The sequence below is a fragment of the Pteropus medius genome, unplaced genomic scaffold (assembly GCF_902729225.1).
Source record: "Pteropus medius unplaced genomic scaffold, Ma_sr-lr_union100, whole genome shotgun sequence".
Taxonomy (NCBI): domain Eukaryota; kingdom Metazoa; phylum Chordata; class Mammalia; order Chiroptera; family Pteropodidae; genus Pteropus; species Pteropus medius.
In genome coordinates, this window is record NW_024352785.1 from 8,085,376 (window position 1) to 8,109,830 (window position 24,455).

The following is a 24,455-nucleotide window of genomic DNA, read 5'->3' on the forward strand; positions in this document are numbered from 1 at the left end:
CTGTTTTAATCCCATTCATTGTTTCAGTGGACATGATTCCACTGTCCTCGACCTTCTTTTCTACCCCAATAAAACTTCATCTTAAGACTAGTTTAGAGGGTATTTTGAGCTCCACCGCCCTCCAATCCAATTTGGGGATTATGCCCCCGTGTGAGTGGTCAGCCAGGTGGTGTCCTGGCTCCTTGGAGGTGCCCAGGGCTCACCACAAGGCTCCAGTCTGCATTCTCACATGGCTCACGGTGGTCCCCGCCTGATGGTAGGACAAAAAGAACTCAATTCCAACCTCTGTGAGGGCAAACTTGCAAACTTGAGATTTAGTCTGTCTTGGCCACATGTCCTTTTGTAGATTTAGACTGATGGCTGTGCTTCCACCAAGTGAAATGACATTGTGACGCTTGACAAAAAGAGTGGGCTTAATTAAGAATTCCCATTCCCGCTCCCCAACAATTTAGTCCATTTGCCTCTCTGTTGTGATAATGTTGATAAAGCTATCTAGGCCATCAACATTACCTAGTTACTCTTTCCATTAAGACGATTACACTTTCTGATGAGGCCATGGCTGTGTTTTTCAAAAGTGAAACAGCAGCATTCCTGGGCTCCTGGCCAACAGTCAACTGATGGGCTAGCTACCATTTTTTTTCTCCTTGTTGGTAACTACTCTTCCGCTGCTCCTTTTAAAACCACGATCTGCCTGTCTTCGGGAGCTGTCTGTGTGCTTCCAGGAAGGCCTCTGGGGGCCTGAGACTCAGCATTTCTTTCTTGAGTCCCTGAGGAACAACTGACACTCTGATTAGAATTCTCATACACAGAGAACAAATGGATAGATGCCTGATGGGAGTGGGATTCGGGGCTGGATGAAAAAAGTGAAGGGTTTAAGAAGTACAAATTGATAGTTATAAAATAGTCATGGGGATGTAAAGTATAGCATAGGGAACATAGTCAATAATACTGTAATAAGTATGTATGGTGCCAAGTGGGTACCAGACTAATCAAGAAGGATCACTTCATAAGGTATATAAATGTCTAACCACTATGCTGTACACCTGCAACTAATAAAAAATAATATTGAATGTCAACTGTAATTGAAAATTAAATAATTAAAAAAAAAATGCTCTATGCCAGGTGGTTAGGAAGGGGATTTATAGAGCCATATGAAGCTCTGACACAGAAAGCTCCTTTTCTTTCTTTCTTCCATAAAGTTGACATAGGAGAATGTCTGAACTGGAATGACAAACAAAATTAATTATTGTGGTTATGAAAGGGATTGGTGGTTTGAGACTTCCTTCTGAGCCTGTGTTAGGGTAAAGCACTCTGAGTTGTGTCCTGCCCTAAGAATGCTGGGGCACATGAAAGCCCTGTGTGTGGTTCTTCCGTATCCACTCTGGTCTGCCCTGATTTGGGTGGGAGCGTGAAAGTGAATTTTCAGGAGAACTGAAATCTGAGTGAAAGTGAAAATGAAATCTGGGCTGAACTCCTCTGTACTTTGACGGGAAGATCCTATTGAGATTGAATTTAGTTCAAGGGTCATTCTTTAGTGAGGTCATCCTTAAAAGAGATTGTGCTGAATTGACCTCAACTTGCAGAAAAATATTAGCTAAAATTAAATTTCTCTTAGAAGACTGCCTCAAAATCAAGGCTCATTTATACATTAAAGTATTTCTAACAAATATTCAAAACCAGGATTTCTACTACATGGATGGTAATACAAGAATTTTCTATTATGAGAATTACCACTCCTGAGTCCAAAATTGTCTCTGATTTGAATTAAAACAACAAAATTATTTCTGGGCTGGGGAAGTGTGAGAAAAAATCTGTAACGCTTCCCTTACAAGCTACTGAAACAGCGCACATTTCCTGTCAACCCAATTCTTATGCTCACTAATCAACAGAACAAGATCACTGACAACATGAGAACTACATTACTATTCTCTTGTAAATGAACATGGAAATTATAGATTATACACATCTGGAAAAGCGATTAAGAAGAGCATCTGCTTTTTATGTTTAACAGAAGAACCTGATTTTTAGCAAAAAATAAATTATAATCTGTGTTTCACCGAATAAGACGATTGTTGCTAGAGTCACTTGTGTTTGTGGGCACCTGGCCAAATGTGTTCTTGGGCTTGTTCCTCTTCTGAGGCACCAGGTCCAGGACAGGTAAATGGATGCACTTAGGCAGATGGCTACATACTGCCAATGGAAAGAGATGGAAACATTACGTTGCTTTCAGGCACCAAGAAAACATCAATATTTTTCCTTTGGCTCTTGAGAGTCAATCTACCCTTATGTGGTTCTAGTCACGTGATCTGTAAGCAGACACTATGTTTTAATGTCACGAGATCCAACGTGGTACAGTGGAAAGAACAATATACTTGGTGCCCAAGTCCTGGGTTTGAGTTCTGATTTCCCTCTTACCTATCAGTCACGTGACCTTATTCAGGAAAGTCACTTACATAACTCTGAGCCAAGGTCTTCTCACCTGTGAAAATGGGGTAAATTACCTTTCCTGACTTTTAAAGTTTGACTATCACCTAAGAATCTTTAACAGAAGTACCTTCTACAATGAGAACTGGTGTATAAAGGGAAAGCATTCATATTTTTAGGGCTTCGGTAGCAAGAAATGAGAAGGTGACTATAAAGGTTTTTAATCTGATACTCTATCCCCATCCAAAAGATTCCAATAGCTCCAGCAAGTTATGCTTAGCAAGATCTCTACTGCTTTCTTCCTTGTCTTTTTCAAGTACTCACTTTAGTTCTAGATCCACAGACTTGAACTCAGGTTCATGACTGAGTACCTGTTAGGCCCAAGCTATGAATATGGCATCACCGTACGAGGCAAAAAGAGATGAGACAAGAGGAGGCTATTATTACCTGAGAAGAACTTACAAAGGACAGAGGCACAAGAGGAAGGGAGAGAATGGAGCTGTAAGTAGGACTGGGTCTGGGTCCTACTTCCAGTAGTCTGAGTCTTGTGTGACCATTTGTAGCAAGTAGCTACTTCAAATGCTTCTTGGAAATCAGGAACTATAAACAAATGGAGAATAGAACAAAACAGGAGAAAGAGCACCAGACAGAAAGTTGGTTTTGGGTTTCGTGCCTACTACTTTCTTGAACAAATTACCCTTCTCTATGGGCTGCAGTTTCCACGTTGGCAAAACCAGAAGGCTCTTGCTAATGCTCCCATTCTGATTCTCTGACTCCTCCCCGGATGGAGCAGGCTGCAAGCTGGGGGCACAGAATTCTGCCCTTACCCAAGCCTCACAGTCCCTGAGAGCTAGGTAACTGCGTGTCAAGCCTGCTGAACAGACTACATGTGGACACACGTCTACCTTGAGGCAGAAAGGCCCAGAATTACCTGGTATGGCTGTTGGAGGACAGGCTCTCCCAGGGCTGCACGCTGCAGCCGGCTACAGCAAACGCTCCCCCACAGCTGCCATCCAGCTTCATGAGCAGGGCCTTGGCAGCATTCTCAGCTGTCTTCCGGCAGTCATGAGCTCGCTTGAGCATCTGAGTGATGTTTTCATCTCCTGACTGGTCTCCTATATTGCAGAGAAGCCAATGGATTAGTCAATACAGATCTAAGTATAATAAGTCCGGGAGTGAGTCTGGATAATCAGTTCTTAGTACTCAGGGCAGAGGAGGCACGCTGGAGAGAAACCAGCAGTGGATGGCTGTGTTCTGGGCCTGCCTCTGTCACTTAGAAGCTGTACGCAAGAAGGTACTTCTCTGTTCTGGGTTCCACTGTCCTCATCAACAAGTGAAGGGGTTGGCCAACGTGATCTCTGAGGTCTGTTTCGAGCCATAACATGCTATGATTTTCTAATTTTCTATGCTCCTGGCTTCTCCTCCCATCCAGTCACAAGTCTACTGTGTGGCAGTTCTTTCCTGCACTGGCACCTCCTTGTGAATGAGGGCAGGGAGAAACTGAGGCAAAGCTGTGCCTTATCTCCCATGTCTATGGTTTCAGTTACAGCTCTATGTGGGAAAGAGAGACAAACCTAATGGTTAAAATGAGAACTTTAGATTGGCTCTATATTTTCTGTACTGATGCTATCCCTGACCCTTCTCTCTCAGCTTGGTCATAGTCAGTGGCGAGCTCAAATGCCTCCAGGAGCCAGGTAACTGAGCTGGACCAAGAAATCAGGAGTGGTGAGCACCAGCACAGAGCCAGATAGTAAATTTCCTGCCCAACATGTTCATATTCTTGCTGCGTTTTAAAACTGGCCAAACAAGTCACTGGTTTGCTATCTCTACGCTCTGGATCCATGGTCTTCCAAAAATTTTCAAATGAAATCTTATGCCTAAGATACAAAAATGATACATGGAGAACTGGTTGAAGTGGGAAGGGGTGTGGTGATACTTTCAGCTCCCCCACATTCCAAGCCCACCGCTGAGGCCCAAAGAAACCCCTCTAGCTTCCCAGGGCACAGTTTGAAAACCACTGCTCTAAAGCATCTAGAATGCCTATAATGAATGCCTATGCAGTCAACACAAAACAAAGAAAAACACAGTAGTTGATACTGTGGGTGAATGTCACAAACCAGTACAGCTTTGCTGTGCAACTAAATGGCACATTAGGGTAGGATGACAGGTCAAAAGTCATTGCCATCAGAATGGAAGAGTGAGATTTAACAGAGAACTGCTAAAAATTAAGCCAACTCTCAGCCTTATGGAGAGTGGGGTGGAAATGTGGGTGCATGTGTCCTGCAGGCTAAAATTCTCTGGACATCCCTCGTGCCATTTTTGACAACTTTCATGCATTTCTTCCTTCCGCAAATAAAATATTTTCCATACATCTCACCAACTGACTGCTCTTTGAATTCAGAAGTAGGCATGATAATTACTGACTGACTCATTTTATAAATATATCCACGAGCTACCAGGATTAGATTAATACAAAGCATTTCATAATTGATTTTAATTATTTTAAATGCAGATTTAAGTCCTTCCAGCTCCTACAAGTAATTGTGATGAGTAGATACAAGCCTAATAAAAGGTACCTTTCAAGGACAAAAGGGTTTAAGACATTGCGCTGATACAAACTGGAAATAAGATGATTGATTTTTCCTCCTTTAATTGATCGCTTTCTTTAATACAGATATTAAAAAAAAAACTTGACAGCAGGCCAAGATAATTTTAGGATCTGTTTAATATGAGGAATAAAGTTTATGGTTCAGTTAAAAGACCCTGAAAAATGAGGTTTCTAATGGAAATGTTGGCAGAGTTTCTACTTCTGGGCTGGGATAGTAATACTATTAAAAAAGAGAAATGTGGAGAATGGCCACCCGTACAAATCGAGGCCTGCCCCCTTGCTGAGCAACTTTGATATGAAGCAGGAAATTAATACCCAGGATGTTGCCTGTCCCTCAGACTTGCTTGACTCCTGCACATGTCAAAACTGAAGGAGGAAAGATATGTGTATGTTCAGTGCAAAAGGTAGACCCCAGGCAAGGAGGTAGGAGCTGGCAAGGATGGTGACCTTCTTTGCAAGGTATGACTGGTAGTAGGACCAGCCCTAATGGGGCTCACATCCCTTGAAGAAAAGCCAGTCCACGACAGATGGCCTGGTACCCGTGGCTGGGGACTCTTGGCCTGGCCATGCATCTCTGGCTTGGGAGTGATCTGGTCACTTCAGTTTCCTGTTTACCTGCCATTCACCAAAGAAGCTGCTGTTATGAAGTATAGGCTCCAGGTCTTGGCACTAAAAGATTCAACCTTTCTCCCTTGATTTCTCTTTCCTTCTACTGCAGTCCTCCTCATGTTATTGTAAGGCAGAGGCCACAAGCACTGGTGAAGTTTTAGCAAATGCTGCTAATTAGGATGGCACATTTTTGTCTTTTTCAATTAATACCCTTTCCAATTATTCAAAATTGAGGGACTGAGTGAGGGGCAGTGTAGATCTGGAGGTACAAATTAAGCCAACAGGACACATGACCCCTGGGGTGGAGGAAGAGGGGTCAGGGAGGCAAAGTGGTGTCAGCAGACACCTCTGCTTCACCTCAGGGCTGGGGCTCATGGTGTTAGCGTTCTATGAAGCTCATGAGAGCAGGGTGAGAAAACATTTCTTCTGTTTTCATAAGATACCTGGAGATGAGGTAGAGGGAACTCATGCTTCAATACCACCCAAAGGTACAAACCTGGAGAAAAAGCACAGCCAACCAAAGCTGCAAGATGGGGCAAAGGCCACGTGGGCAGCAAAGGAACCCTTAACCAGCTCCACAGAGAAAGGCTGTGGAAAAGTCAGTCTCTTTTAGCACCAACGTGGGTCTCCTGCTCCATCTGGCCTGGGAGAATATATTTCCTAAGAGGGCTTGTTTGTTTTAACTTGTCTGTAATTTCGTTTCCGCTCCAGTTCTTGCTGCATTTAACATAAACAATTTACTCACTCGGTCACGAGGAAAAAACAAAAAAATACACTTGACAAGCAAATTTCATGTTGGGAGGTGTTCCAATGCCAACAGTTGAGATGGGGGCAGCAGAGCAAAAGAGGTAGGAGATGAGATGGGGAAGGGGCACAAAGGGGCTTAGGCCACACTTACCAGGGGAGGACCCCACACCGGCTGCCCGGAACTGCCCCAGGATGAGGCTCTGCTCGCTCTCAGCCAGCGCCAGGAGGAGTTCATAGGCTTCTATGCACTGCTCACTGAAACAGAAGCACATGGCATCCTCAGCGGTGGCAGAGGACCAGGAGCCTCTTTACTGCAGTGCTGTTCTCACCGGCTCCTGATCTGCCTCTCAGCCTCACTGTCCAGTAAGTGAAGAAACACCTCAGACGAGGCCACAGCTCTTCTATGCTGTGCACCTCCCCACTTAACTTTGAACTAGGATCTAGAAAAATACAAAAAAAGCACCAAAGGTGGGAGAGGCAAGTTTGTTGCCCCTTGGATGATCATACCTAAAAGAGAAAGGAAATATGCTGTGGTAGCGTCTCCAGGATGGCTCCCCTGAACCCCAGATGCTGGTACCCATACCTCTGTGTCGTCCCCTTCCACACTGTACAGGGCTGGGCCGTGTGACTAAGAGAACATGGTGGAAGTGATGACATTTCATGTCCAAGATTAGGTTATTAAAAGAACGCTGTGACTTCCATCTTGGTCATTCTCTCTCCCTGCCCTTTCTCTGTTGAAAGAGGCCAGTGCCATGTCTTAAAGAATCTCGAGCATCCCTATGGAGAGGCCCATGTGGTGACGAACCAAGGTTTGTAGCCAAAAGCCAGCCACCACACGATTGTGTGAATGAGTCTTTTCAAAAGCAGATCTGCTAGCTGTAGTTAAGGTTTCAGATGACACAGTCCTGGCCGATGGCTTGACCAGAAAAACAGAAGAGACCTTGAGTTGGAATCACCTAATTATACCACTCCCAGATTCCTGGCCCTAAAAACTGTGACATTCCGGAGATGCCCTGATGGCGACCTTCTAACAGTTAGTTATATAACAATAGGTAACTAATATAACACCCCACAAAGGGCATTACCTATTTTATTAGTTACCTATTTCATATTTTGACTAGAAAGGAGACAATTTTGACCAGAAAAAAGACTATTTGACCTGGATCTGCACTATTCAATAGAGTAGCCACTAGCCACATGTGGCTATTTATGTTAAAAAGAATGTAAGTTAAATGAAATGACAAATTCAGTTCCTCCACTGCAGTAGCCATATTTCCTGTTTAATAGCCACATGTGGCTAGTAGTTACCACATTGGACAGCACAGATAGAGAACAGTTCCATCACCGCAGTTCTATTAGATGCTTATAAAATTGTCTCATAAAACACTAGATATCTGACAAGAATTTGAGTTTGGATTTCTAGAAGAAAAAACATTAGCCTGTCCTCTTTGTGCCTGTCATCATTGGGCAAACCAGGTAAAGGATCAGAGGTGACCCTTTTCTCATTGTCACTGGTGACCCCACATGGACATATGTCTGCACAGGAGGTGGAGCCACGTGCATACTGCCAGAGTGGTCCCGGATAATATGCCCGTAATAGTGAAAATCCCTCCTAAGCAAATAACCGATTAGCTTCTCCAAGCTGAGCTGGGGAAATATAGCTTTACTCAACATTTAGTCAACAGATCATCTGTTTTGTGACTGTCTTTACTTTCATCTTCCTTTACTAAGAGATAAGGAAAAGGGCCTGGTTACTAGCTCTGGGTGCTGGCAGTTCCTCCTCTCAAGAGCAGTCCGCCTTTCAGGTTGGAGATGCTGGGACGTGCTTCATCTATGAGGATGAGAGGTGGCCTGTGGGTGAAGAACAGCCTGTTTCCAGAGTTATCAGAACTGGATTATCTGTTTGCTTTGGTGTGTCTGTAAACAAGTAAGATTGCTCTCTAGCTTTGGTCTTGTATATTTTGGTTTGAAATTTTTTTAAGAAACAATGTTTCTTAAAACAATATTGACTTTTTAGAGGATGCCAAGAGTAAGATAGAGTCACTACTCTGGGACCTTTGCAAACAGGCCTAAGTGGTGACACTAATAAAATAAACCCATGAAAACAATTATAAGGCATAGCTTTGTAGCTACTAAAAAAGCAGTAATTTAACAACAGATAAATTCCAAAGCTGATGAGGCTGATAAAACGTGGTACATTCATATACTACTCATTCAACAATGAAGGAATCATAGACATTTAAGCCGGCTTGTTTTCATAGGAAGAAACTGGCAGCATGCCTGAAGAGCCATGAAAATATTCCTATCCTTTGACCTATAATTTATGCTTCAGGAATTTTATTCCGAGGGAAATAGTGAAAAGAAGGGAGATAGTATCTGTATTATATTATTCACTATAGAATAATTTTCAGTGTCAAAAGTCTGAAAAAGTCTAAATGTCTTTTAGAGAAATGAATAAATAAAATAACATATAAACTTGATGTAGGGGATACAGCCATTCAAAACAAATGGAGACTATAGAGCAACACTGCAAAACTACAATGTGTTGAAGAAACAGAATTCACTAGATTCACAGCAACATAAAATATATACAAATATGAATAAAGACTGGAAAGAACAAATGAACATATAATACAAAAATTGATATTCTGAGTGATATTACTTGAGTGAAATATTGCTTTACTTAAAATTTAGTCAACAGACCATCTGTGTTTTGACTGTCTTTACTTTCATCTTCTTTTATGAAACAGTATTTAAGTTGAATATGTGGGCAGAAACATACCCATTACTAACACCATACTCATCACTCTTGTTTTTTTAATTGCTACAAGTGTACTCATTGACTTTCAACATGTATCACACTGGTATTTGTTGGACTGACCCCCCAGGATATCTTCTAAAAGCCTGCTTTCTACTTTTATGCAGAAGGTTACTATGGAGGCATTTCTAGGTGAAAGCGGTGCCCGGCTCGTTCCCCACCTGTACTGTAGGGCCAGCCTCAGCGCTGTGGCGTTGGATTCATATTTCCCCACCAGCATGCTCATCCTCTCGGCGTTGCTTTTGCATTCTTCCAGGGTTATGGTCAGGAGGTCGTTTTGGGATTTGAGGTGTTCGATACGGCTACAAAGGAAGAAAAATCTCTTTCACAATTTTGCACTAGGATTACAATTAATTTGCCAATATTTTAGTCATCTCCTCTAGACTCAGGCCAGAAATGCAGGTTAGGATGTGAGTTTGTCAGATGTTTTAGCAAATGTATCTAATATGAAATAATAAAGGAAGCAACTCTAAGTACAAGAATCACTAAATTCTGTGTGAACTGGAAATAAAAATAAGCCCCCTGGCTATTTCCCACTCAGCCATCGACACGCCATGTGCCAGGTACTGGGGATAAACCAGGGTAAGGAGCCAATCTTGTGACTTCAGGCCATCGTGAGAGGCGTGACTGGTACACTTCAATTAATCAACCTCCACGGGCACAAATGAAAAGCAGCATCATAATCGTAGCTCCTATTTGCTGAGCTCTTGCTCAATAATACACCCCATAGCCTTTTGAATAAAGGTTGGATGGTCTCACAACTGCTAACTACTGGCAAGACAGGCAGTGGGAACATTATGCTTTATAGGAATCAGAACTATAAATTCAGAGCAAATGAGTTTGTGGCAGAGTCAGAAAAACATAAGCCTTCAGCTTCTCTGCTTTCTGTCCCAGGAAACCAGTCCTCTAGGTGCGAAGATTCATTTTCCCTGGGACACGCCCATTTGTAGTACTATGACTGCCACTTCTTAAGAAGGTTTCACACACACCAAGTGCAAACGACCCTTGAAATGCTAAGGGACTTGGAAACCATTTGCCTTGAGGATCAATCTTACCACTGTGTATCTGAGAGCAGAATACGAAGACACCCATCTGGAAGATGCATGGTGCATGTATAACTAAGACAATTGTGACAAGTCCAAGGTCAGTTCAGTGTAAGGGGTTATGAGAACATACTTTTCTGTCCTTGTTCACATTAATACTTCTCAGAACAGTACCTACTTTCGCAGTTACTTTTTGACTTGCTCCAGTGTACCTCTGGTCCCCATTAATTGGATGAAGCTGTTTACCTAGCTCACAGAACTCCATTTGGCCAAACCCATCGCAGGGGCCTTCCCAGGCCACATTCCATGAATGGGCAACTCCTTCCTTCATTAAATGTTCTCCCTCACTTGGGTCATGACAGGTCTCTACTGGTTTTCTTCCTTTCTCAAAGGCCATTTCTTCTGTCTCCTCTGCTGGCTCCTTACTCTCTATAAAATCTGTGAGGGTTGGTATTTCCTCAGGGCTCAGCACAGGGACCCCTCCTCTATCAACACTCTCTTCCTAGGGTTGATGTTTATCCACTCCCATGACTTTACAAAGCATTTATGTTTCCATGACTCCCAAATTTCTCCAGCCCAGACCTCTCTTTTGAGTGCCAATCTCACATATCTAGCTTCTGCCTGATATTTCCATTTGGGTGTCACATTGATACCACAAATATAACATTCCCAACTAGAACTCTTGATTTTTCCCAAGCCTCGTCCTCCCCCATCCTCTCCATCTCAGTAAATGCCACCATTATCTACCCAATAATACGGATGAGATTCCTGAGAATTTTGAGACCATCGCTTTTTCTTATATTCAGATCTAATCCAGCTTCGGCTTCTATGGATTTTACCAGAAAACATATACTGACTCCTGCCCTTTTATACCATCTTCATTTTGGCCACAGTGGTCCACTGCAATACTCTCTCTGCTTCTGCTCTTGCCCTGTCCCTTTCCATTCCTTGCGCCTGAGTAATCTTTCAAACTTTAAATCAGATCTATTCTCCCCCTGCTTAAAACCCTTTAACGACTTCCAATGACATTTAGAATAAAGAGTAAACTTGTCCACAGCCTCGAAATCCATATCCTACCCAGCCCTGACTACTCTGCCTGCCATCTTATCTGATGTAACTACTCCTATCACTCTATTTTAATTCCATGGGCCTCTGGACAGTTCCTGTTTCATTCCAACCTCTTTCCAGGCTTGAGGTTGATAAGTTGGCCCATAAATACTCTTCTTACTTTGTCACATGTGTATTCTCTTTTTTCCCTTAAAATCTTGACCTAAACATGTCTCCTCTTCAGAGATGCCTTCCCTGGCCATCTATTGAAAATCAACCCACCCTGCTGTTCTATTACAGTGTCCTATTTACTTGGAGCTTTCTTATGATCTTGTTTATTTGTTTGCTTTTTGTCTAGTTCCCCTAATGGAATATAAGCTCCACCAGAGCAGGGACCTTGTCTGTTTTACTTTCCTTTGCATGCCTAGCACATAGTAGGTACTTAACATAGATGAGGAAACACTTTTGAATGGGTATGGCCCCCCACACTCACTAAGTTAAAGCTGTCATTTTTTGGAGTGTAATAGGCCTACAACTTTGAGATAGTAGTTTAACGGATATGAGGACATATTGGTCGATTATTTCTGAGAACTCCTGAGTTGAAGCAGCAGCTATGATCAGAGAGAGGACAACAGAGGTGAGGTCAAAGGACAGTGTGCTTAGAATCCTGGCTAGGCTACTTAATAACTCTAGACAAGAAAAGTCACTCACCGTGAAGTCTTTGTTTTCTCATTTGCAAAATGGGACTATTCTGCCCTCCCAAGTTGCTGATTAAGTGGTTGTCTGTGAGAGCCCTTTGTAAACTGTCAAACGTCATAATAATGTGAATTACAAGCACCAAATAATTCCCTCTTCTTTAGGGTCTCTCCTAGGTGTACATAATTGACCAGAAAGGAACCTCCCCCAAGTTCAACTACAAAGGCTTGTTAAATCCCAGAATCTTTAGAGAGGAGATCCTCACAAAACAGAGAACCCCCAAAGGCATCTGAAGTCATTAAATTGCAAAGGGAATACCTGATTCCATTTTTAAGCACTCCCTGGCCTGTGATACTGAGAGGGCTGCTTCTTTCCTGCTACAAGGTAATCATCAGAATTGTCACTCTTAAGTATTCTGAATTTAATAAAGGAACCATTTAATTTCAAGATTTAAAATGACCTAGATTGTCACATTTCCCTGGTTCTCAAGCGCTATATTAAACTGCTTCCAATCAGGGAGGCCTAACACGATAATTCAATTTGTTCAGGTTTGCCATACGCAAGGGGAATGGCATTAAGCAATGGTGGTTGGAAAATGGTCTCCGGATTTCTTTCTGGTTAGTTCATAAGTCTTTCCAATTCTTACTATGCCTTCCCACTGAAGATTGGTAGGTCAAGGCAGCCACGCCACACTCAGATGTGATTTGACAGTCCATTTTGCCACTGCAGGACCAATTCTGAGTCAGAGTGGTTACCATGGTTTGGCCCTGGTCTTTCTCCTTTGCTTTTTTATTTTTAGCAGCTCTCTCATTGTTGGGATGACATGCAACCAGTCTTTGCCCGGAGGTGGGAATGCAAACTCTAACTACCTCTGTCATGAGACTTGGGAAGAATCCATAAAACTGGGTATATTATAAATAAAATTATTTTAAGTAGGATAGGATACAGGGACTGAGGACTGTGCATATTTGCAAAGAGTATAAACAGAAATAGGCAATCCTCAGAGCAGAGAGGGTTAGACCAGTGTGCCCAGTCAATCTCAAGCACATCTTCATCAGATTGCCTAGCTGGTCCCTGGTGCCTCTGGGGACCTCTGGGATGCTGACTCAACATTCCAGAACCTCTCTCTGTGGTTCTCAGCAGCACTGGACTGCATGCTTGGTAGCTATCTTGTCATTCCGACCTACTCGTTATTCTATATGAACAGCTCCGGGAATTGCAACATAATTTCGGAGAGACAGTGACAAATGAAAAGGCAGGGGCCCTGGTTCGTAAATTAAGAATTTAAAATGATGACAACAGAGCAGTAAAGTGTGGGGTCCTTCTAGGCATGAGGCTCTGGGCATTCGAATGTATATGTCTCTCGCCCATGAAGCCAGCTCTGACTGCTATAAGTGTTCCTCTGATGAGCAAGACAGTGGAAACTCTCAGTCACCAGCCTGACAGCATCGCTCTGTGTCACAATATACAATCCAACTTGAATCAATTTTTGCAACAAGGAAAGAGGGAAGCTCCCACCACCACTCAAATACACAGGATTTCTCCTTACCTATTCAACCGTTCCGTTTCCACCTCAAACTCTCTAATTTTGCTTTCAGAGATGGCAGATCCATGCGAGTAGAGTGTCTGGAAGATCTCTTGGATGTTGGAGCAGTCCTGAAGAGAGTGGGCCAGGTGTTCTGCCACGCTGCTGGATACCTGTACAGGTGAGCATGAAACCCCTTCTGGACAGTGTCACTTCAGGGACATCAGTCCCCAGGCATGCTTTGCATGCAAAACAATTTAAAACTGATATTCCTTAAAGATTAGATACCGGGAGATGGCTACCTTGATTTTTTTTCAGTTTATGTAACATGATTCTCATATAAAAAGTTAACTATGTACCGTGAAAGCAATATATAAACGAGATCAAAATACAGCTGCATCCTTCAAACACATGCTGCTGGAGGATCCTGCCTCTTTAGAATCCCTAAAATTTTCAATATTGAGCCGTCTGGATTTCCTCCCTGCTTCCTAAACTCCTACCACTCTGGGTCCTTGTCTCTGGCAGCTGTAGCCAAGGAGAGCGGCCAACGCCTTTATTTTCATAATCTGAATTTGGCATGGAATCTGGATGCATGCAATTTTTGCTCAGCACAGAATTCTAAATTAGGGTCTTCAAAGTGCCATTCAGTCTCTCTTTACCCCTGAAGATCAAACAGCTGGCTTTCCCAGCCTCATCCCTAATCCTAAAAGGTATCCCCCAGGGAACTAAAACTACTCCCTTTCTACCATCCACCAGCTCACCCCAGGGGGTTGCAGGCTCTACAAATGAACACTCTGGTACTAAGCTAGAAGGTTCTGGTCTGTCAGAGCATTGGGCTACACTTCAAAGGCAGCGTTCGTCCTCACTGGAGAGCACATTGCCTTACAAGAGGGATGTGCAAAAGGTGAAGTTCTTTCAGAGCTTCCTGACTCACTTGGTCTCTGGGGAGCAGGGCGATATAAAGCAGATAGTTCAAAACTTTCATCTACATCACCAGTAACTAACTAGTCCTAAATCATTTCTTTCTAAAATCATTTCTTAAAACCTCAAGAAGAGGGAAAAGAAAATCTTCCTTAAAGCTGAAGAAGTACTTCGCCATGTGGAAACCACTGTACATTTTAATCTGACCTTCTGGAAGGAAATCAGGTGTGATTTATTATTATAATTAACTGGTTTATTAGAGGTAAACTTTGGAAGTTCTTCCATCATCCTTAAGCCATTGTCTATGCAGCTCTACTGGGGACTTTCTTGCCTTGCTTTTCATGAAAACTCACCCCGATGCTGCTGATTTCTGAGCCCAGAACTGGCCGATCGGAAGATGAAGATTCGGACCTAGTCTTTGACAGCTTCACCCTCTCAGCAATCTTAAAAAACAAAACAATTTACTAAAAAAGACTTTTTACTTCATAGATAAACAATTGAGATTGTGTATAAAGGGTTACTGTTTAACCACAGCAATTAAACTGATCAGTTAATTTCTTCAAAACAACTCACCTGTCCAATTTTTCTACCATCCCCTTAACCCAAGGTTTTTCAACCTCAGCACTACTAACATTTTGAGTTGGATATTCGTTGGTGTGGGGGGCTGTTCTGTGCATTGTAGAATGTTTAGCAGCATCCCTGGCTTCCAGCCACAAGATGCCAGTAGCACTCCAGTTGTGACCATCAAAAATGTCTCCAGACATTGCCAAATATCCCTTGGGGGACAAAGTCGTTCTGGTTGAGAAACACTGGTTTGGCCTAACTTTCTCAACTTGATGGCTGAGGACCAACCTTCCTGTGGAGACTGGCATATGAGCCTGGGGCTACATCAGAGAGTGGGTTGGGCTACTTCTCACAATGGCCTGCCCATCCTAATCTATTTTCTGCTGGCAGGGCTGCCAGTCTTGTGAGCAGGGAGGTCATAGTTCATCACTCGAGGTCCCCTCCTGGGCTGAACCTTAGTCCTTGAGGGTACCTCTCCACCTACTCCTTAGTGTTGTAGAACCTGACAAAACGTCTCACTTTCCACAATGACTTGTCAGCTGTGACATGCTCCAGCTGGCTGATTAATGAGAGATGGAGTCCAGGTTACAGCTGAGACTTAAAACTATTAGTGGGTTATCTCTCCTTGCAGTCCCAAAGAAGGAGGCCTGTGCGAGACCCTAGGGAAGCCCCTTGGGGCCATGTGCGCTAATCACATGCCCACACGGCAGCCAAACTCAGTAGAGGCTGATACTTCCAGATAACAGGAAGTGTTCCCACCATCCCCTGGAGCTCACCTTGGCGATGGGAATGTCGTTGCTGCTGCTGCTTGTGCTCAGCTCCCCGGTGCTGGGGTTAACTGGGCGGTTGGTGGAAGCGAGACGGCCAGGGCTGGAGGGCCCCGTGGCCTGAACGCTCTGTAGTCGAGTTTGAAGCTCTCGCACCTGAAATAATAATGCCTTTAGACACAGCTGGTGGTTCTCCTGGCCAAAGAGCAAACGAGCCAGATGGGTGGATGGCAGGGCTTTCATTTATGTTAGGAATTAGCTTCACAGAAAAACTAAGTTGGTTGAGTCCACATAAAAGTCACTGTATTCCTAATTAGACTTGCCACTGGCCATCATCTGCTCTCACAAGCGTGAGGTGAACACTTATCTAAGGCACTGGGAAGCTTCCAGTAGAGGTGGAATGCCCGTCTTTAAGGAACGTTTATTCATGCAGCCTCATGTGCCTGATGGCTGTCCTGGGTACTGCAGATAAAGAAGCCAGGATGAAATCTCCACTCTCATGGAATTTGGAGCGCAGAGGAGAGAGACAAATAGTTTCAACGTAAGTGCACATGAGTGCTATAAATGTCTAAGAGGGCTGTACAAGCAGAAAAGGGGAAGAAGGTGCCTCCATCTGAAGTCATCAGGGAAGGGTTAAGGAGGGAGCGGTGCTGAGCAGAGTCTTATAGGTGAACGGGGTTATAACAGATGAGTAAGGGCTGGCTTTGGCGGTGTGGGTGAGTTGGAGTAGGGAGGAGAGCTTGCACAAGAGCAGTCATTAGGATGACATGTTATGTTTGAAGAACTGCAAGTTATTCAATATGTGTAGTGTAAGGAGAGAGATCTGCAAGGTGAGGCTAAGGTGAAGAGACAGAGATGGTACCCACAGCTTTTCCCTAGGGACTTCAAGATGGGATTAGCCCTGGGGTAGTAGGAGGGAATATCTAAAGAGCCTTTTGTATAAAAATGAAAGGTAGGGCCCTCTGAATGACATTTAAAACACATATTTGCCTGCATAGAATTTAAATGTCCAAATTCTGCTTAACTATGGTAATGGCTCAGTGACAAAGAAGTATCCCAAGTAAGTGAAAATAGTTGTTAGAAACTGGTCTTCCTGATGACCTTGACCAGTTTTATCACTAAGTACAATGACTATCTTAAAGGGCAAACTGACTACAGCACTCAGGGCCCTTATAAGTGGGTGCCAGGCCTTGTTGGGAAGAATTAGTACCACGACATCTAAGGCAGGTTTTTCCAAACTTGTAGGTGCACTAAAATTCCCTTGAAGGCTTGCGAAAAACATAGGGCCCCACCCCAGGGATTCGGATTTAGTAGATGGAGACAAAGCCCAGGATCTGTCCATCTAACAAGCTCCCTGGATGTGCTGATACGCCCAGTCAGGGGCCCACATCTTGAGTAGCACTGACCTAGGGGACTCCCAGGGCCACGCAGCACTTTAGTCCCAGGGACAGGAGGAGCAGAGCCGAACCCTGCCAGCCCAGGAGCCAAAACTCTTCCAGGCTAACCCTTCTCTAAAGGCAACCAGAAAGCTTTTTGTATTAAATATCTTGGATGTCTCCATCCTGCTAAATTGGGAAACAAAAGTAATTGAAATTTCAATAATTCATCAACATATTAGAAGCCAACATAGGAAAATTCCCTCAGAGCAAATTGCATTCAATAGTGAAACAGCTAAAAAGTGTCTAATGCTCTGCTGCGGCTTCCAGCAACTGTGGGTTGATGGAAATGTGTGTGTCCTGCTAGCATGCCAGATGCAGGACTGACCTCAAAATAGTTGAAAGACTAGAAAACACATGCCTATCGAAGCCAAATGGTATTGCTGGTGAGAGATTACAGGGCTCATTCTGGGGTAGTGCCTGTGAAGCCAAGAAAGGGTGTAGTGTGGATGCTGGATCGCACCGCAGGGCGAAGGGAGAGGGCCCAATTCCCAATCAGGCCAGCTTCCTGGCACCAGGGAAGCCTCTCCGGTGCAGACTGCGGATGTCAATTTCTACTGCTGTGCAAGTCTGATGAGGCCCCAAATAATTAACAATGTTAACACCACTCCAAATCTAAAGTGTCTGAATCATTCACAAAACAATCAGTGGCCTGCTCCTAGAATCCTAATTGGCCCACTCATCTTGCTTTTTTAAAAATACGAATCGTCCTGGGCAATTTATAAGAATGTCATTAAAACTTTCCATGTTCTGACCACTAAAGTAAAAACGTTCAGTATGGAAGATTTAGATGACACTGAAAAATCAAAACAGAAAAAAGCACCTATGTCCTTCCTTACTGTGCAGGGACAACTGCTTCTAGTGATTTTCCACAGTGTGTTTGTGCCCACATGCTTAAAGTAATTTCTAAATCTAAATGTCTATTTTTATTTTAAAAGCCCTGGACCCAGAGAATGTCTTTGAAAACCGAAAGATGATAAACATGTTTATTTTGGTGTACACTTTATTATTTAATCAAAATTCTTAGGCAGTGAAAAAAAATCCAGATGCTGAAGGGAGTGGAATGAGCCAGTCATGGAAAGAAAGATAGCTGGTTGAGTTAAACAGCCTTCTCTCCCCTCTTGATTTAGGGGGTGGAGGTAGGCCTTAATTTCAATGAATAAATACACAGAAGTGAAGACTACAGTATGCTGGTTCAGCCTAGGTAAGGCTTAGGAAAGGGAGAGACACAGCTATGAGGTCCTCACTTTTATGCTAACCCATCAGAATAGGTTGGATCATGTTCCCCCAAAAGATATGTCTAGGTTCTAAGCCTCTGGTACCTATGAATGTGACCTTATTTTGAAATATGGTCTTTGGAGATGTAATTAAATTAAGGATCTTAAGATGAGATCATTCTGGATTTAGGGTGGGCCCTATATCTAATGACGTGTCCTTAAAAGGAAAAAGTGGAGGGGCGGAGGTGGGGGGTGGGGGGGAGATTTGAGACACAGACACACAGAAGGAAGTCGTGTGAGCATGGAGGCAGAGACTGGCCACAAGTCAAAGAATACTAGGAGCTATCAGAGGCTGGAAGGAGCAAAAAGGATTCTTCTCTAGAGTCTATGGAGGGAGGACAACCCTGCCGACAACTTGATTTTGTGGATTCCAGAACTGTGAGAGAATACATTTTTGTTGTTTTAAGCCACCAAGTTTGAGGTAGTTAACTAATATACCCATCTTTTATTGAAGATATATTAAGGAAAAAAATGTTTTTCTCTGTAAAACACGTAGTTTGGAGTCAGGAGATAGGCCGGAATCACAGCTACCCTAAGCTAGGAACTGATACGTGTGGGAAGGTCATTCATCACCCTTTATAGTCTTTCTCACTTGGAGTTCTTTAACAGCAGAACACAGCACATGGTTTCGGTGGCCATTTTCTCATTTTTCCTATAGTATATAGCCAGTACCCATCTAGATGCCCAGAAGAGAAGTTAACCTGTTATATCGGATACCTGGTAGAGTATGAAAGTAAGATTCTTGTCTTTTGGGAGCTCAGCATCTAGTCAAACATTACAATGTGAAACATGATCTCAAAGGTGGTTTGAACAAGGAGTGTCAAAGTATAAAAGAAATAACACTTCTCCTTTTCCTGAGTAGGAAACACTGGGATTCTATCTTGAAGGCTGAGTAGTTGTTCAGCAAGCAAATAAAAAGGAAAAGGCAAGGCCCTGAAGGGTTCAAGGAAGGAAACATCATCAAAATGCCAGAGCTCTGCTTCTCCCTTTTATACTTTAATGACTCCTAGAGGGAGAAAAGGGTTTTCTAAAAATCATTTGATCAGAGAAGAGAATGGACTGGAGTGAGGAAGTAAAAGGAGATGAGTCACGAGCTGCACTGACGGTTCAAGTGAGAAATGATGAGGGCTCAAACACAGTGAAGTGGGAGCAAAAATGGCAAAATACACCCTAGACCAGCATTGCCTACCAAAACTTCCGGTAATGATGGATATATTCTATATCTGCACTGTCCACTATGGCAGCCACTATCCACATGTGGCTAGTGAGTACTTTTAATGTGCCTAGTGTACCTGAGAAACTGAATTTTTAATTGTACCCTATATTCATTAATTAAATTCAAATTTAAATAGTTGTATATAGCTAGTAGCTACTGGATTGGTAGTGCAGTTATAGAAGTATTCGAGGAAGTAAAAACATAACCCAAACTTGTGGCCAACGTGACTTAGTGGATCATGGCACTACTCAGCAAAACAGGGGGAAGAAAGGAAGTTGCTGATTTTTCAGAGAGAAATAAAGATGTCAGCTTTGGACATGTTGAATTCGAGGAAGCCATTGGGTATGCGAATGAAGATATTCAGTCTATGATGAGAAATACGATCTGAGAAAAAAGATCAGAAATGTATGTAGCATTTAGGAATTCTGGGTGTGGATAAGGCTGCCCAGGAAAGAGGTTCGGCAGTCGCTGTGGGAGGCGGAAGCCTACATGGAGCTAGTTGGATCAAAAGATCAACAGAGGGCAGTGAGAAGGGGGCACTTCTGCTCTGGGATAGAGAGAAAAGAGGTGAGAGTATGCAATAAAAAGGGTGAGTTTGCAGATTGGAGAATGAGGATGGGAAACAGAAGAGTTCCCGTCTGATGGTTTCTATTTCTCTAAGAGAAGAGTTAAGGTCCTCTGCTAGGAGGGAGGGAATAGCAGATGTCAGAAATGAGGAAGAAAGCTGACCTAGGACAAAGAAAGAGAGGGAAGGAGAGGGGAAGGGAGGGGAGAAGAGAGGAGAGGAGGGGAGGGGAGGAGAGAAGAAAAGAAAAAAGGAAAGAAAGAGCTTATACAGTACTGAGAACTCAGCTGAACTATTTCATTCAAGAGAGCAGAGTGAGTAAACGCAGTATTTTTTTTCAAACTTTGGAGGCCTCATGAAAATAAGAGTAAAGAATAAAAAACATTAAAACTGTAACAGTAAAAAGAATGTGCTTGGGGCATTAGCAGAAAGAAGATTTGGGCACATTCTTTAAAGGCAAAGTGGAAGGAAGAGTACTGATGAAAGAAACAGAACAGAAAAAGCCAAATTCTCTAAAATATACAAGCAGAGGTGGCCAATGTACTCAAAGGAAGGCTGGCAGGGTTTACACTCAGCTTTGGCAGGTATTATGAAGGACAAGAATGAGAAGCAGGCTGAAAACAGGAGGACTAACTCTGTAGACAGAACAAATGAAAATTTCCAGCATATGACAGCTCAGCTAAAGTAAACAGGCACTCCTCCTCTTAAAAATGCATAGAAATGCTGCATAAAAAGGAACAATGAGAAAGAAATCCACTGCCAAGTTTAAAAGAAAGGCAGTAAAATCTCCAGATGCCAGAAATGAAGTGAAAAATAAAGCTAACGAGGGAGGTGGTGCTGCAGCAAGCCATGGCAATTGTGAGCAGGGATGGTATGTTCATGCCAGGAGGGGCAGGAGATGAAGAGTTAGCCACTGCAAGGCAGGCTGTTTGAGCTGATCCTCCCACATAAAGCCTGGAGCCTTCCTGCCTCACCCATCTGTGAGAAGTAGGCTAAGAGTGCTGCTCATGAAGCCAGAGAGAAGCCCTAGAGCTATGCAGAAGGGTCAACCATAAGAAATCAAAATCCCAGACCCGTGACACAATTGAGTGTGGGGTCTAAATGGATACCATATGCATACGGTATGGCCCTAATCTTATTAATAAACATTGAAAACTGGTCTGGATTTTGCAAGGCCACCCACTGCCTCAGAGACCTAATTTGTAAATCACCCAGTATCATTAGTAAATAGGAGACTTAAGCCTCTCATGACTGGGAGCCCAGGACCACGAAGCTGCTAGACATAGAGGTATGATTTCAGAGAAAGGAAGGTGAAGCAACAGAGCTAGCAATCTAAATCAGGAGATGAATTCGTCTGAGAAGGAATGAAAATAAAGGAGACAGTAAAGTACGTCACAATAAATACATTTAAGATCCTTAAAGAGATAAAAGGAAGTTCCATAAAGAATAAGAAATCTTGAAACAAAAATAGGCAGATATTGAACAAGAACGGGTGGATGAGAAAATAGCCAGTGGAAAATGTAATTGATGAAATAAAATCAATGTGCTGGTTAACCTCTAGACTAAGGAGAAGAGAAAAGAGAACTAGTGAACTGGAACACAGTACAGAGAAATTAATTCAGAACACAGCATGCGGAGCTAGGAAGATACAAAATACATGTCTATGAGAGACACAAATGATTTACAGAGGCTCCAATAAACTTTTGAAGGAGTTCCAGAGAAATGGAACAGAGGAAATGACAGAGAAACAATATTTGAATAGAAAGTAGATGAGTTTTCCAGATGTGGAAATGGACATGAGTCTTGAGACTGAATTATCACATCAGATGCTAAGTAAGTATGGCAGTTTTTTACTATGTCCGCAAATTCTTTGATATTGCCTCTATCAAGAGGTGGAGTCCAATCTCCCCATCCCCTCTGATGTGTGACTGGCCTGAGAGATTGTGTCCAATAAATAAAATGTAGTGAGAGTGATACCAGGTAACTTCTGAGGCTTGGTTACAAAAGGCAATACAGTTTTTCCTAGCTCTCTCTCGGGATGCTGGACCTTACAAGCCAGCTACCTCCACTGTGAGAAAGCTTAGGTGTTCTAACCAATAGTCCCTTCTAAGGCCCCAAACAACAGCCAGCCACGTATATCAGACACGAGAAGGAAGCCTTTAGGATGACTCTGACCCTGGCCATCAACTGACTGCAACCATATCTGAGCCCAAGTGAGAACTGCACACTGGATCCCAGTCACCCCAAGAACCACAGAGATGACAATAAATGCTTGCTGTTTTAGGTCTCTAAGTTTGGGGTGGTTTGTTATGCAACTAGAACTAACTGGAACGGGAGGATAAAAAAAAATCACATATCTAGAAACACTGTAGTGAAAAGATAGGGTGGGAAAAGGATAAAAAGATAATCTAAAAAGCTGTCTAGTGGGAAAGATAGATACCTTAGGCTCTGAGGTCAGAGGTGCTGGTCTGTTTCATTCACTGCTGTGTTGCCAGCATTTGAATGGTATGTGGCACAGTTGAATTTGTAATCTATTGAACATAATTTGTTGAATATAATTTTTAAAAAATCTGTCAACCTAAAATCTAATACCTAGCTATTGTGGTAGGCTGAAAAATGGCCTCCGAAGGTGCTTACATCTTAATCCTGGAAATCTGTGCATATATCACCTTAAAAAGAAAAAAAGGACATTTGCAGGACTGGTTAAGAATCTCGAGATGGGAAGATTATCCTGGATTATCTGGTAGACCTAGTAGTCACAAGACTCCTTCTAAGAGAGAAGCAGGAATTATCAGAGTTAGAGATAGAGGTTTGAAGATGCTATGCTGTTGGCTTTGAAGGTGGAAGAAGGTGCAGGAGTCAGGGAATGCTGGCTGCTTCTAGAAGATGGAAAAGGCTAGAAAGCAGAACTCTCAGAAGGAATCAATCTTGAAGATACTTTAGTGCGTGAGATGCATTTTGGACTTCTGACCTCCAGAACTATAAGATAATAAATTTGTGTTATTTTAAGCCACAAAATTTATGGCAATTTGCTACAGAAGCAATAAAAAAAAACTGTATAATTATCATCAAGAGTATTGGCAAAATAAAGACATTCTCAAAGATTAAGAATTTATCACACACAGACCTTCGCTGAAAGAACTTTCTAAGGATACATGCTTTTCAGTAATGAGAATATTAAACCCAGAAAAGAATGAGATGAAATAAATAATGGTAAGGACAAAAATTGGCAGGGATGTAGGGGCAGAAGCAAACCTCCTATGCTGAGGGTGAATGGATGAATCTTCCATTCTGGAAAGCTTGGACTTGGTGCAGCAGGACTTGGTCCAAGTAAGAATATGCACACCTCAGGACTCTGCAACCTCACTCCTGGACATGTATTCCAGAGAAATTCGCACATAGGCCTGAAGGGAACATGTGCAAGGGTATATGCACTGGACCACATTCTGTGGTAATGGGAAGTCTGGTTATTGAGCACAGTAAATGTGATGGGTGACCACTACAGCTGTTAGACACATCAGACTAGATGCATATACGATATGCAATACGGTCAGACCTTAAAATAAGTGTTCAGGGAAATGAGGGAAAGAAGTCTATAGCACCATAGCATTTCTGTGAATTAAAAACAACACATAAAACACTGTATATGAGGACATACATAAAATGGGAGAAAGGAAATCAGATACGAAAGGAATAAATATGGATCAATGAGTGTGCCTTTAACAGAGGAATGTAATTAGCTTATCTCTCTGCCCTTCAGGCCAAATTAAAACAAATGAAAGAAAGTAAATACAAAGATGAGAGCTCAAGAGTGTAAGAGAAGCCAGAGAATGAGATGCTGGGGATGAAGACTGTGGTGCTGAGATGTCAAAGGCAAACATGAAGGCAGGGCAAAGAGGTAGGTTTCTGAAATGGAGAGAAGTTCACTGAAAAAGTGAGGCCAGGACAAGTGTAACTTGGATCAGCCACTGGATGCTTCAATCTCTCAGGACGATTAATGGTAGGAGAACAGACAAAGCGACTCAGTCTGTTGATGAAGTCATCTGTGACCGGTTCACACAGGAGTGACAAGCAGAAATGAAAAGTGGCACCAGAATCCTGAGTAGGATTAGAGACATTATTATTGGCCATAAAAGAATGAGTCTGTTCCACTTATGATATGCGGCAGCGTTCATTGGGTAGTTGTAATTTC

General features: G+C 42.8%; 1 protein-coding gene across 7 annotated transcripts in view; it reads right to left on the bottom strand.

The window, feature by feature from the left end:
- MCC (MCC regulator of Wnt signaling pathway) overlaps positions 1-24,455 on the bottom strand; it is a 376,346-nt gene that overhangs the window by 32,073 nt on the left and 319,818 nt on the right. For all 7 annotated transcript variants that reach the window (XM_039848467.1, XM_039848466.1, XM_039848468.1 and 4 more), the window contains 6 exons: positions 15,779-15,925; positions 14,792-14,881; positions 13,542-13,690; positions 9,368-9,508; positions 6,540-6,643; positions 3,356-3,539 (listed from right to left, as the gene is read on the bottom strand). In XM_039848467.1, the coding sequence (XP_039704401.1) occupies positions 3,356-3,539; positions 6,540-6,643; positions 9,368-9,508; positions 13,542-13,690; positions 14,792-14,881; positions 15,779-15,925 (815 nt within the window). The remainder of the gene's footprint in view (positions 1-3,355; positions 3,540-6,539; positions 6,644-9,367; positions 9,509-13,541; positions 13,691-14,791; positions 14,882-15,778; positions 15,926-24,455) is intronic.